This window comes from Vulpes lagopus, chromosome 2 (assembly GCF_018345385.1).
Source record: "Vulpes lagopus strain Blue_001 chromosome 2, ASM1834538v1, whole genome shotgun sequence".
Classification (NCBI taxonomy): domain Eukaryota; kingdom Metazoa; phylum Chordata; class Mammalia; order Carnivora; family Canidae; genus Vulpes; species Vulpes lagopus.
In genome coordinates, this window is record NC_054825.1 from 14,263,008 (window position 1) to 14,278,483 (window position 15,476).

A 15,476-nucleotide genomic window follows, 5' to 3' on the forward strand; every position below is an offset into this window, starting at 1 on the left:
AAAATATGTGAAGGATTTGTATCTTCTTTGTAGTGAAAATTAAATTATATAGAGACTCAATCTCCAGACCAAATATTTATTTGGTGTGCCCTTGACTGTGCTGGATGTGAGATTGATAGAAAAATGAAAAAGAAGTAGAGGGAATTCCCAGTTGAGTGATGCATGTAACTATCATAGAATATGATTACAGAATTATAAACATATGCTCTATGAATACAGAGAAAGGAACAATACAGGAAGCCATCCATAATTTATTACATTAATTTATTCATTTATTTATTTAACACCTACTATATGCCAAGCTCTGTACCAATGTCTTAGAACATGAGTATACAATGGTAAACTGAGTAGACAAGATCTCTTTTCTTGTTGAGCACATGACAGAGACAGACACTAACAAAATAAATCATGTAAGTATGTGATTACAAAATGGAATCTGTGCTATAAAGGAAAAATATGTAGGATGTTATTTTAAAAAATAGTACAATTTAGATCACAGGGTAAGAGAGAGCTTCTTGAGGAAACATTTCAACCAAGATCTAAAAGATAGTATATGTTCCACCTAGGTAGGAGATAGGAAGGCAGAGGGGCTAACAGATCATTTGAAGAGAAAGAAACAGAGACAGAGGTCCTTAAATGTAAAAAATCTTGAAGTTCTTGAGGGAGCAGAATGAAGAGGGGGTCACAGCTGAAAATAACACCAGGGAAGTGGTCAGAAGCCATATCGTGACAGGGCCATTCTAAGGACGTTAGATTTTATTATGTTCATTAGGAAGCCAGTGAATGACTTCAGTGACATGATTCAATTTACAATGGATTGACTGATCCAAGAGTACATGAACAGGGAGAAGAAGAGAGATTGTTACTGTGAGAGAGGTGGTAGCTAGAACTAGGATGTTAGCAATGGGGAGAGAGAATTGGAAGGATTCAAGAAATATTTTGCAGGCAAAAGCAACAAAACTTGGTAATGGATTAGGGTAGGGTGAGAATGACAATATTTGTAAATACATCAAAAATGCCCTCTACATTTTAGATTTGACCCATAAAAACCCATAAAAAATGGCATGTGAGTTGAGCTTTAAGACTAAGTTTTATTTTAGATCATGGAGAAGAAAATGGAGTGAAGTCCTGTGGCATGTTCAGAATTTCATAAATAGTATTCTGATGCACTAGTAGTATAGGATATATGAAAAAAATGCATGAAGATAATGGAAAGACACAGATTATGAAGATCTCTTGGAATTTTCCCATCCAAGTACTAACCAGGCCCAACCCTGCTTAAGTTCTGAGATCAGACAATATTGGGCATGTTCAGGGTGGTTTGGCCTAGAAAAGACCTTTGAACTTCTGATAAAATTTTTATTTTTACTTTTTTGTTTATTTAATCAGGGCAACATCACTTCAGATCTATGTTTATATTAATCTGTTGGGAATTCAGGATTGGAGCTTCTGAAAGAGGGATTTGGGACAAACATTTGAAAATTGTCTATATCTGATAACTAAAACCATTAGAGCATATGAGGTAGCCCATAAAAAAGTACAAAGAAAGAAGATAATCAACCTTTAGGGAGACCTTGCATTTAAAAGACAGGTGTAAAAAATAAATAAATAAAAGACAGGGGTAAGGAGTCCAAGATGGTAGAGGAGTAGAAGACCTTAGTTTTGTCTGGTCCCAGGAATTCAGCTAGATAACAATAAATCATTAAATCATTCTGAACACCTGTGAACTCAACTGGAGTTCTTAGAAAAGAATTGCTGCAACTCTACAAATAGAAAAGTTATCACTTTCTGCAAGTCTTTTAAAATTTTCATTTGTAAGATATAACTGTAAAGTTATATTCTATCCTTTCATTGCATTTAATTTTATTTTTGTATATATATATATAGGTGTATATATATATATATATATATATATATATATATATATATATATATATATATATAAAAGCTTTTCTTTCTTTACAATTTTGGGATTCAGTTTCTTCTAACAAACAGATCAAAATAAACCCAGAATTTAGTGTATTGCTCTGTTCTGTTCACCTGTCTGCTTATATTCCTTCATTTTTTTTTGTCTTTGATTTTAATTTTTACAGCTACATTCTATCCTTTCATTGTATTTATTTATTTTTCATTTGTTTTTATTAAAGCTCTATTTGCCAACATATAGTATAATACCCAGTGCTCATCCTATCAAGTGCCTTCCTCAGTGCCTGACTCCCAGTTACCCCAACCCTCTGCCTACCTCTCCTTCCACAACCCTTTGTTCATTTCCCAGAGTTAGGAGTCTCTCATGGTTTGTCTCCCTCTCTAATTTTCATTGTATTAAATTTTATTTTTGTACATATATAAGTTTTTCTTTCTTTACAATTTTGTGATCTAGTTTTCTAGCAAACAGACCAAATACACACGATCCAGTGTATTGCTCTGTTCTGTTCACCTGTCTTATTATATACTCTCTTTTATTTTTTAAAATTTTATTTTATTTATTTATATTTTAAATTTTTATTTAATTATGATAGTCACACACAGAGAGAGAGAGAGGCAGAGACACAGGCAGAGGGAGAAGCAGGCTCCATGCACCGGGAGCCCGACGTGGGACTCGATCCCGGGTCTCCAGGATTACGCCCTGGTCCAAAGGCAGGTGCCAAACCACTGCACTACCCAGGGATCCCCCTAAAAATTTTATTTAAAAAAATTATTTATTTTTTGCTTCAGGTTGCTTCTGATTTGTTTAGTGTATATTCCTCTGGGGTCATTGTTGCCATTTTAGTATTTTGTTCTCATGTTCATCTATTCTTCTCTGGACAGAATGAAAGATGGAAAAACTTGCCTCAAAAAAAGAGAACAGGCAGTACTGACTGCTAGGGACCTAATCAGTATAGGTACAAGTAAGATGTCAGAACTAGAGTTCAGAAAAAATGATTATAAACATAATACCTGAGCTTGAAAATAAGTATAGAAGACACCAGGGAATCCCATTCTGGAGAAATAAAAGAACTAAAATCTAATCAAATTGAAATTTTAAAAAGGCTATTAATGAGATGCAATAGGAAACAGAGGCTCTAACTGCTAGGATAAATGAGGCAGAAGAGAGAATTAGTAATATAGAAGGCAAAATTATGGAGAATAAAAACCTGAGAAAAAAAGATAAACAACTGCTGAGTCATGAGGGGTGGAATTCGAGAGATAAGTGAAACCATAAAGCAAAACAATATTTGAATGATTGGGATCCGAGAAGAAGAGGAAAGAGAGAGGGGGGCAGATGGTATATTGGAACAAATTATAGCAGAGAACTTCCCTAACTTAAGAAAGGAAACAGGCATTCAAGTTCAGGAGGTACAGAGAACTCCCCTCAAAAATCAATAAAAATAGGTCAACACCTCAACATATAATAGTGAAATGTGCAAATTTCAGAGACAAAGAGAAAAAATTCTGAAATTAGTTCTCATAAGAAGTCTGTAATCTACAAGGGTAGAAACATTAGACTGGCAGCAGACCTACCACAGAGACCTGGAAGGTCAGAAAGGACTGGCATGATATAGTCAGGGTGCTAAATGAGAAAAATATGCATCCAAGAATATTTTATCCAGCAAGGCTGTCATTCAAAATAGAAGGAGAGATAAAAACTTCCAGGACAAACAGAAACTAAAAGAATTTGTGATCACTAAACCAGTCCTTCAAGAAATGCTATAGGGGAAGCTTTAAGTGAAGAAAGATTCCCAAAGTAACATAAACCAGAAAGGAACAGAGACAATATACAGAAACAGTGACTTTATGGATAATACAATGGCACTAAATTCATATCTTTCAATAGTTACTCTGAGTGTAAATGGGCTAAAACCCCAATCAAAAGATAAAGAGTATTAGATAGGATAAAAAAGAAAGTCCCATTGATACGCTGTCTGCAAGAGACTCATTTTAGACCCAAAGACACCTCAAGATTGCAAGTGAGGTGGTGGAAAACCATTCATCATGCTAATAGACATCAAAAGAAAGCTGAGTTAGCAATACTTATATCAGGCAAATTAGATTTCAAACCAAAGACTATAAGAGATGAGGAAGGACACTAAATCATAATTAAAGGGTTATATCATAATCCAACAAGAAAATCTAACAACTGTAAATATTTATGCCCCTGACATGGGAACAGCCAATTATAAAAACCAATTAATAACAAAATTAAAGAAATACATTGATAATAATACAATAATAGGAGCAGACTTTAACACCACACTCACTGCAATAGACATATTATCTAAGCAGAAGATCAATAAGGAAACAAGGACCTTTCATGACACACTGGACCAGATGGATTTCATAGATATATTCAGAGCATTTCATCCTAAAGCAACAGAATATACAGTCTTCTCAAGTGCACATGGTATTCTCCAGAATAGAATCACACACTGGGTCACAAATCAGGTCTCAACTAGTACCAAAAAACTGGGATCATTCCTGCACATTTTCAAATGATAATGCTTTGAAACCTGAACTCAATCATAAGAGGAAATTTGGAAAGAACTCAAATACATGGATATTAAAGAGTATCCTACTAGAGAATGAATGGATCAACCAGGAAATTAAAGAAAAATTAAAGTAATTCATGAAAACAAATGAAAATAAAACACAGCTTTTCAAAACCTTTGGGATACAGCAAAGGTGGTCCTAAGAGGGAAGAATATAGCAATACAAGCCTTTCTCAAGAAACAAGAAAAATCTCAAATACACAAGCTAATGTTACACCTAAAGGAGCTGGAGAAAGAACAGCAAATAAAGCCTAAATCCAGCAAGAGAAGAGAATTAATAAAGATTAGAGCAGAAACCAATGAAATAGAAACCAAAAGAACAGTAGAACAGATCAAACAAACTAGGAGCTATTTCTTTGGAAGAATTAATAAGATCTTACACCAGTCAGAATGGCTAAAATTAACAAGTCAGGAAATAACACATTGGTAAGGATGCAGAAAAGGGGGAGTCTTCTTACACTGTTGGTGAAGATGCAAGCTGATGCAGGCACTCTGGAAAACAGGATAGAGGTTCCTTACAAAGTTGAGAATAGAGTTACCCTACAACCCAGCAATTGCACTATTAAGGATTTACCCCAAAGATACAATGAAGTGATCCGAAGGGACACCTGCACCCCAATATTCATAGCAGCAATGTCCACAATAGTCAAACTATGGAAAGAGCCACAATGTCAACCGACAGTGAATGGATAAAGAAAATGTGGTATATATATAATGGAATACTACTTAGCCATCAAAAAGGAAATCTTGCCATTTGCAATGATGTGAATGGAACTAAAAGGTATTATGCTAAGTGAAACAAGTCAGAGAAAGACAATTACCATACGCTCTCACTCATATGTGGAATTTAAGAAACAAATGAGGATCATAGGGGAAGAGAGGAAAATATAAAACAAGATGAAATCAGAGAAGGAAACAACCATAAGAAACTCTGAACTCTAGGAAACAAACTGAGGGGTTCTGGAAGGGAAGGGTGTTAAAGGATGTGATAACTGGGTATCTGGGTGATGGACATTAAGGAAGGCACTTAATATAATTAGCACTGCGCATTATGTAAGACTGATGAATCATTGAACTCTACCGCTGAAATTAATAATACATTATATGTTTATTAATTACATTTAAATTTTAAAAAAGGTGGAAGAAAAAATGAGAAGTCTGCAAGTCATGAAATGCTCATGGATAATATGAAATAAAAATGCAATCATAAATAATTATATAATTTAATTATATCTAATTATATAGCATTTACTATGTTCCAAGCACTGTTCTAAGGGCTTTATATATTTTAAGTCGTTTAATTTTTACTATACCCTTGTGAGGTAGGTACTATTGTGAACCTCCATTGACAGATGTACAGACTGAGGCATAGACAAGTTAAATTGCTTGTCCAAGGTTACTAACTACTAAATTAGCAGAGCAGGGTTTCAAGGGGTTTATAATCTTAACTTCTATGCTTACTGCCTCTCAAGAACCTGATGTTTATTATTTCTCTCCTCCCTGAACTATATGAAAAAAACTAGATCAGTCATAGTTATACAACTTTCTGGGAGCTTCTTATGAATTAATTCAATCTTTGACTTAAGTGTTAATCATAGCAATATTCTACAAGTTAGCTGTGTTAACATGTTAAGTAATGATCCCATACTCTTTGAAATAGAATCTTTTAAATAAATAAACATCTTGGTATTTATAAATAGGAAAAGATTACCTAAAGCAGAGACTATTAAACCACTGTGAATGTAAGTACTGGTTCTCTACATTAATGGATGGCATCAAGATAGAGTCCAACAAATAATCTGAACATGACAGATTAACTTAAAAAAAAAAAAGACCATAATCATTATGAAAGAATTCCAATAATATAGACAGAATAAAATATGCATAGAATTTTCTAATTATTAAAAGTAGGAACAATAAGCTCAGTGAAATAAACTAATATTAATTTTTTGTAATTGCTTTCTTACTGGTTAAACTTTAATAAAAATAGATGTACAATTATAATAACCTTAAAATAAAACTGGTTCTCAACTGGGGACAATTTTGCGCACCCCTCTCTTCCCAGGGGACATTTGGCAAAGTCTGGAGACATTTTTGGTTGTCAAAGCTGGGGGTGGTAGGTGCTACTGGCATCTAGTAGGTAGAGGCCAGAGATGATGCTAAACGTCTTAAATTGCATAGGACTGCTCTCTTGCAACCAAGAATAACCTGTACCAAAATGTCAAAGTGCCAAGTTTGAGAACTCTGCTATAAAATGGCACATATACCAATACCAGTTAAACCTGAAAATTTAAGAAAAAGGCAACAGATTTCAGTATACATTTGAACACACAGACAGAAAAGAACATTTCAAAACTTAAGGATAAAACCAATATAATTTTGGCCTTCATGATGTTGAATAAATGTCACATTGTTTCTTGCCATCATTAGTTTCTTGTTATTGCACTAATTATAAGGCTTATGGCCCTATTTCCAAAAATCTTTATACTTTGACGTGGTTCTTTATACTTGAAATAACGTCTATGGAACATATCAGTTAGCAAACTAATTTACACATACTAAATAATTTAACGTGGGAACTGGCAAAATACTGGCATTTTATTTGGCATCTGCTAAAATGCAAAAAATGGACAATGTATCTAAACTACTGTTTCTTTCTATTCAAATTTCCTCTGTCACCATCTGTGAAGGAAAAAAACACTCTATAACAGACTTTGTGTGTTTAATTTTAACCCAGGGCAAATTTTTATGACTGAGTGATAAACCCACAAAACTGGAGTTCACATCAGAAGCCCTTACACTACTAACCATAATGATACCAGTGGGCATTATCATTTTTAAAAGTGTAAAAAAATCAATGAGCAGATTGTCATTACAGAAACTCATTCTGCATCACACATATCACCCAAGAGATTGATATTTCATGCTTATAAAACTTAACATAAAATTAAATTGCAAATATTTTCTCACAATCTACTAAAATTATGGCCTAAGGCAATATACTGCTAATATGAAGCATTTGTTCAGCTCTAGTGGACATATTTCTATATGATTTATGTAAGAGAAGGCTTCATTTGCTTCTCATAGATTCAGTAATGAGGGTTCTTTCCTTATATTTAGCCTAGAAAGTGTATGAACTTCTTAGAAATTAAGCCAGCAAATATAGCATTGAATTATTAATAAATAATAGTAAAATTAACAAACTGAAGGTTTTCTCCTTGTGTGTATGACTATGCTGTTTCAAACATCAGCCATTCTTTCATTATCCAAATACATAAAGAGCAGGTCAATATTCTATACAGAAAATACATTTCATTCTTTCAGCACAAAAAGTAATAGATTTCAAGTAAAATAGTAGATTGTGATTCTTTTTCCCTGAAATCTAGAAAGATAAAAAAGAATTTCAATCATTAAAAAAAAAGTTAGGAATAACAGAAAGGAGAGTTGTGAAACCAATACTCTGTCTCAATCTCTTGAGATGTGAGGAACACTGAGTCCATGAGGTAAAACAAAAGATAAAATTGATTTCAGTATTATCAACCCCATGCATTGTGAAACTTACACGTAGCACTTTCTAGGTAGTGAAGCATTTTCTCATTAGCATATTTTGTAATGTACATAGAAGGAATTAATGTCTTTATCTGGAACTTAAAAAAAATCACTACACATTTAGCTTCATGCTGAAATCTGTTTGACAACTTGAAAAATTACCAGATTTTATACAAAAATATAGTAGGAAATACTTACCTTAAGCATTCTGCATCACTTTGAGGCTTTTCATTGATTTTTACTTTTTCTGCCTCTAGGTATTTGGTAGTACAAATGGCTTCATTCTTTTTATCTTCAAAAACTAAACAATTAAAAAAAGTGCTTACAATCTTTAAAAAAATAAACATAAGAGCTAATTAACTTTACTCATTCATAAGAACAATACTCTAATTTTTGATGCTTCATGTAAAATGCCTGCACTCATGATTTTTATTTTTCTACTTTAATATAGCAATTAAAGGCACAAAAAAGATTTTGACAAAATTTATGACATTAAAAATACCAGATCTAATTCTGTTCATTTTAGTGTTTTATCTATCTCTGTTTTTTTTTAAAGATTTTATTTATTCACTTGACAGAAAGATAGTGGGAGCATGAGCACATGCACCCACAGGAAGGGGGAGCAGCTGGCAGAGGGAAAGGGAGAAGCAGACACCTCACTGAGCAAGGAGCCTGATGCCTACTCCATACCAGAATCCTGGGATTCTGACCTGAGCTGAAGGCAGATGCTTAACCAACTGAGCCACCCAGGTGCCCTCCCATTCCTGTTTTACACCAATAATAACACTATATCCCAATAGGTTAGTACAGTTTGAAATAATAATATGATCCTGTTATGTGTATATAATTATATTCATCAGCAAAGTAAACTAGCTCATAAAGATAATACCTTTAAGTTTTCTCTGCACAGTAAGTAATTCTTGTTCTAATTCACTCTTTTGTTTTTGAAGTTCACTTAACTGGCCACTATCATGTTCCATTGACTTCATTTCTAGAAACAAATAGACAAAAAACCCCACATTTTAACCATTTAGGCTTTGCCTTAAATATGTCAGCAATTATTAACTTTTTTGTGTCTGTAATCAAAATTTAAGCAGCACGTGGTCAATTTTAAACTGACAAGAACAGATACTATACTTGATCTTAACCAAAAGGCCAAGAAGCAATTCATATGGTCAATTTTAAGCTCCAACAGGCTTCCCTTGGCCATCTAGAAACTGTCTCTAATGAACGGACCAGGGTTCATTAAACAACAATGGGGTACAAAAGAATGAGTTAATTGATGGTTAGACTACCAAGAGAGAATTCAAAATAATGTAACATCACCAAGTAAAACAAGCTTCCCAATGAGATAATAAGAAAACTATCATTCATAAGTAAAACATATTTAAAATATTTCATAGTACTCAACATATGGCTACAATTCTTCCATAACACTGCTAATATTGCTGCTTCTACCTAGAATATCTTTCCTCTCTTTATCCCCACAACAAACTCTAATTCGTCCTTTAAAGGTCATCTACTAATTTTTCAAAGGTAAACAATAAATTAGAACACAAAATTTATAATACACGACATTAAATAACTAGCTAACTTCCTTAAATTTACAAAGAGCTCATATAAATCAGTAAGAACAAAAATGTAGGAAGATGAACAAAGAATATGAATAGATTAGTCACAGGAAAATAAAAAGAAATTTAAGTGATCAATAAATTCAGAGAAGTAAATTCAATATCATGCAAAATCAAAGAAATATAAATTATATCAACATAACAATAATGTTTTTGCTTGTCAGATGGGCCAAGGTTAAAGTCAGTGATAATGCCCAGATTGTTAGTAGTTTAGGATATTAATTTAGGAAAGCAAGTTCTCTCCTATAGGTCGGTAGGTAAATTGATTAAGTCAGTGCTTTAAGGAGTATAATTTGGCATTAATTCTCTCGATATTTTTGTCGACCTAGCAGTTTCATTAGATTTTACCACGGAAATATAGTCACAAAAGTATAGGGAGATATATATTCGGATAATTAGAGGCCCCTATTGATGGTCATGTAGGTTGTTTCTGATTTTTATTTTGTTTTGTTTTCTTCTGAAATCACCACCAGTCCCTCCACCTGTGAACCATTTCCTATCTTCTCTGGAAACTTTACTTCTCTCTGGAATTTTCAACTCTATTTCTCCATGGGCTCCGACCCATCAGTATTTAATATGTTCAAAAATCTCCCATCTAAGAAACAGAAATGCAAAAAGGACAACACATTCCCCACTAAAAGTCTTCCCCTGACCTCATATTCCCTTGGGTTACTGGACTTTCCCATCCAGAGAAACTTTGTTTCAAGGGCTTCTGGGCACTAATGATCACCATTTCCTCTGCTCCCGCTGCTCAACCCATTACAACATGGCCTCTGTCTTCCTCTCTTCTTATCCCCATCTGTTCCTTCCCCTGAAGATCACCAGAGACCTCTCATGGCTGTGTCTTAGTATTTATGGTTGACAGTTTGGCAACATTTAACTTGCGCTGATCACTCCCTCAAACACGGTGGTGGTCTCCAAGGTGATCTCCATTTCACACAGGTGACCTCCTGCCTACCTTTTACATTCTTCCCTGGCCCTTTTCTTCTTCTTCCTTTGAAAATCCTGGTGTTCCTCAGGGTTCTATTATTTTCTTTCAATACATTTTTCCTGGGTGACTCCCAAATTTAACAGTTTCGGCCCAAATCTCCCTCAGCGCTCTTGACTTACTGATATTTACACTCAGATTTGTCATGTGGCTAATTCCTACCACCCTTAAGTCTGAAGGTCACTTGCTTGGGGAGATCTTCCCTAACTCCTAGTCCAGGTTAAGTTCTCTTATTATATGTTCTCACCTCATTTTACACATCTCCTTTTGAAGCGGTCATTGATTCATAACTCTCTCTCTCTCATACTATTGGAGACAGAGCATTAAACTAAACAAAGTCCTGCCATTACAGAGTTTAAAGTTTCATATGTAAATGTTATGATATACGTAGAGATGGGCTTTGTGAAAGTACAAAGACCAACAGTACCAGGACCATGGAAGTAAATCTATTAAAATAAATGCATATTTCTGGAAGAAAGGATACAAAACAGAGGGCTACAACAGTATTTGTGGTATCAAGAACTTTTTTCCTTATCACTTGTTTTAGAGGAATCATTTACATAAAGTACATGCACTTATAGCATATAATTCTTTGAATTTTGGCTGTCATATACACTCATGAAACCATCACCACAATCAAGAAACCATATATTTCTACCAATCCTGAAAAGTTCCTCAACTTTTTTTGCAATTTATTCATTCTGGTCCAGGCAACCACTGATCAGCTTGTTGTTACTTGCCTGCTTGTTGTCACGTACACTTTGTATTGTATATAATATGTGTTCTTTTGTGTCTAGCTTCTTTTACTTATCATATCATTTTGAGATGCATCCATGTTGTGTGTGAGTAGATTTGTTATTTTTTATCTCTGAGTATTCCACTGCATGGGTACACCAATTTTGTTTACCCATTTACCTCTTAATAGACATTTATGTTCTGTTCCGTTTTTGGCTACTGTGAATAAAGTTACTAAAAACTTAGTGTGGATGTATATTTCAGTTCTCTGGTGTATCTAGTTGTAGAATGGCTGGGTCACCTAGCAAATGTATGTTTAATGTTTTAAGAAACTGAAAAACAATTTCCAAAGTTGTTGTACCATTTATTTTACATTCCCATCATACCTTAAGAATTTCAGACGCTCCACTTTATTGCCAACACTTGATACGACCAGTCTTTTTAATTAAATGCATGTATAGTGATATAACATTGTGGTTTTAATTTGTATTTTCCTGATGACTAGAGATACTGAGTATCTTTTCATATGTTCATTGGTCATTAGTGTATGCCCCTTTGTGAAGTTCAAATCTTTTCCCCCTTTTTAAAAATTTTTTTAAAGATTATTTATTTATTTATTTATTTATTTATTATTTATTTATTTATTTATTTATGACAGACACATAGAGAGAGAGGCAGAGACACAGGCAGAGGGAGAAGCAGGCTCCATGCAGGGAGCCCAACGTGGGACTCGATCCTAGGTCTCCAGGATCACACCCCTGAAGGTGGCACTAAACCTCTGGGCCACCGGGGCTGTCCTTTTCCCCCTTTTAGAGTAAGTTTTGTTGCCTTATTATTAAGTTGTAAGAGTTCATTATAGTCTAGGTAAGAGTACACCAGCAGATATGTGCATGGCAAATATTTTCTCCAAGTTGTGGTTTGTCTTTTGATTTTCTTAATAGTTTTTAAAATTTATTTTAAATCCAATGTATTTTTTTTTTTTTTTTTTACTTTTATGGTTCATGTTTCTGTGTCCCATCTAAGAAATCATTGTGTATCCAAACCAAGATAGCAAATATTTCTTATTATGTTTTCTTCTAGGAGTTCCATGATGTTAGCTTTTATGTTTACATGTATGTCCATTCTGAGTTAATATTTAATATGGTGTGAAGTAAGATTTAGGAATCATTGTTTTGCAATGGATGTCCAATTGTTTTAGCACCATTTACTGAAAAGAATTTCCTTTCCTCACTGAATTGTCTTGTTACTGTTGTTGATAATCAATTGACTTTACATGAGTAAGGCTATTTCTGGACTCTTTCATTTGAATGGTACCTATCTGCCTATTTTTAAGCCAGTGACACATTATCTTGATTACTATAGCTTTTTAGCAAAATTTGAAATCAGGGAGTATAAATCCCTAAATTTTGTTCTTTAAAAAAATTGTTTTGGCTGTTCTAAGTGATTTACATTTCCAGACGAATATTAGAATCAGCTTGTTATGGCTTACTAAAACTTAGTAGGATTTTTACTGAGATTCTGTTAAACCTATGATTTGAAGAGAACTGATCTTCTAACAAAACTGAATTTTCTAATCATGAACTTGGTAGATCTATTTATGTAAGGTTTTCCTTGATTTCTCTCAGTAATTCTCCGTAGTTTGTAGTGTAGAAGTCCATTAGTCTTTTGCTAAATTTGTTTCTATTTTTTTTGATGCTGTTTAAATGGTATTTTTATTCCACTTTTCTATTGTTTGCTGTTAATATATAAAAATTCAACTGTTGTTTTTTTGTGTGGGGTGGGGAGAGAAGGAGAGAGTGGAGAGGGGTGTAAGGGAAAGGGAAAAAGAGAATCTTAAGCAAGCTTCACTCCCAGTGTGGAACCTGATTTCATGACCCTGAGATCAGGATCTGAGTCAAAATCAAGTTGGAGGCTTAACCAACTGAGCCATCCAGGTGCCCCTCAACTGATTTTTAAATATATACATTGTATTCTATAATCTTACTATATTGAATTAATTTTAGTAATTGTTTTATAAATTCCTTATAATTTTCTATGTAAATTATCATGTAACCTGTAAATAGAGGCAAATTTATTTTGTCTCCTTGAAATGTTTAAAATGACTAGGACATCCAGAGTTGTATTGAATGGAAGTGGTAAGAATGGGCATCCTTGGCTTATTCTCAATCCTTTTGGGGAATGCATTTAATATGTTACCATTACATATGATATTGCTATTCAATATTTCACCATTAAGTGTAATATTAGCTGTAAGCTTTTCAAACAGGTTCTTATCTGGTTTCTTATCCCCTCTATTCCTGGTTTCCTGAAAGTCACATAGGGCTGTTTAGATCCATTTGCCAGTCTCTTTTTCCAGTCCTTTATGTTATAGCTGTCATATATGCATACGGTATACATGTATACAAACTGCTTCTGCATACATTATAAATTCCACAAGACAATATATTATTTGCTTAAATTGTCACATGTAGTTTTTAAAGTTAAAAAAAGAGGTATTTATAATTATCTATATATTTGCCATTTCTGTTTAATTCATTCAGCATGATCTGAGTTTCTGTTGTCATTTTTGCTTCTATTTTGAGGACTTCTTTAGCATTTCTTGTCATTCAGGCATGATGGCAATGGATTCCCTTAATTTTTATTTATCTGAAAATGTCTTTATTTTTAACTTCATTTTTTTAAGGATATTTTCACTAGATATAGAAAAATTTTCTTTCAACACTTCCAAGATGTTATTCCACGGTCTTCTTGACTTTATCATTTCTAGTGACAGGTACATAATCATTAGAATTATTGTTCCCCGTTTTCAAAGTTTTCTCTTTCTCTTTGGATTTTTTTAACAGTTTGACTATTATTGAATAGCTAGGCATAGATCTATTTGAACGTATCTTATTTGGGTTTGCTGAACTTCTTGAATCTTCAAATTAATGTCTTTTCAAAAATTTAAGAAATTTTCTGCCATGATTTCTTCAAATATATTTTGACAATTCTCTTTCCTTTCCTTCAGAGATTCCAATTACTTGAATGTTAGACCTTTTAAAATTGTCCCATAGGTCCCTACATTTCTAATTTTTTGTTTCATTTTAACTTTTCTTTTTCAGATTGGACAATTTCTATCAATCTATCTTCATGTTCACTGGCTTTTCTATCAGTTCCATTCTGCTATCAAGCTTATTCAGTGACATTTTTATTTAAGATAATGGATTTTTCAGTTCTAATGTTTTCTTTTTTACGTTTTCTATTTCTCCACTGAGATGACCTATCTTTTCATCTGTTGCAAGTGCATTTTCCTTATCTCACTGAGCATAGCTCAAGAATAACTGCTATAAAGTATTTGATAATTCCAATATTCTAGATCATTAGGGGTTTGGCATCTCATGGTTTTCTTTTGACACTAAGTCACATTTCACTGATTCTTCAGAGGTCAAATAATTTTGGATTGCATCCTGAACCTTGTGAGAATATCATGTTGTGGAGACTTTGGATTTTTTTGATAATAGAATTCTAATGAGTGCTAAGTGGTATCTCATTATGGTTTTGATTTCCATTTCTCTAATGACTAGCATCTTTTCATATGCTTAATGACCATACCTTTGGGGAAATGTTTGTTCAATCCTTTGCCAACTTTTTAATTGAGTTGTTTATTTATTGGCTTTGAGTTATAATTCTTCATATATTCTGCACATTAGGAGCACCTGGCTGGCTCAGTTGGTAGAGCATATGACTCTTGATCTCAGGTTTGTGAGTTCAAGCCCTACTGGTTTAAAAATATTCTGGATATTAATCCCTTATCAAAGATAAGATTTGCAAATATTTTCTTCCATAAAAAACACAACTCATTCTTTTTTGTGATATACAGAAGATCTTAGTTTTAATGATATACAATTGGTCTACTTTTTCTTTTGTTGTCTGTTTTTGGTATCCAAGAAATCACATCTAAACTCAACATGATGAAATGTTTCCTGTATGATTTCTTGTAAGAGCTTTGTTGTTTTACTTCTTAAGACTTTCATCCATTTTTAGCTAATCTTTGTATATTGTGTAAGG

The 15,476-nt window shown here is 33.4% G+C and overlaps 1 protein-coding gene and 1 pseudogene across 2 annotated transcripts in view; both read right to left on the reverse strand.

Moving 5' to 3' along the window:
* CCDC172 (coiled-coil domain containing 172) overlaps positions 1 to 15,476 on the reverse strand; it is a 56,307-nt gene that overhangs the window by 12,640 nt on the left and 28,191 nt on the right. For both annotated transcript variants that reach the window (XM_041744774.1, XM_041744773.1), the window contains 2 exons: positions 8,965 to 9,066; positions 8,274 to 8,376 (listed from right to left, as the gene is read on the reverse strand). In XM_041744774.1, the coding sequence (XP_041600708.1) occupies positions 8,274 to 8,376; positions 8,965 to 9,066 (205 nt within the window). The remainder of the gene's footprint in view (positions 1 to 8,273; positions 8,377 to 8,964; positions 9,067 to 15,476) is intronic.
* LOC121485998 lies at positions 9,121 to 9,242 on the reverse strand (annotated as a pseudogene).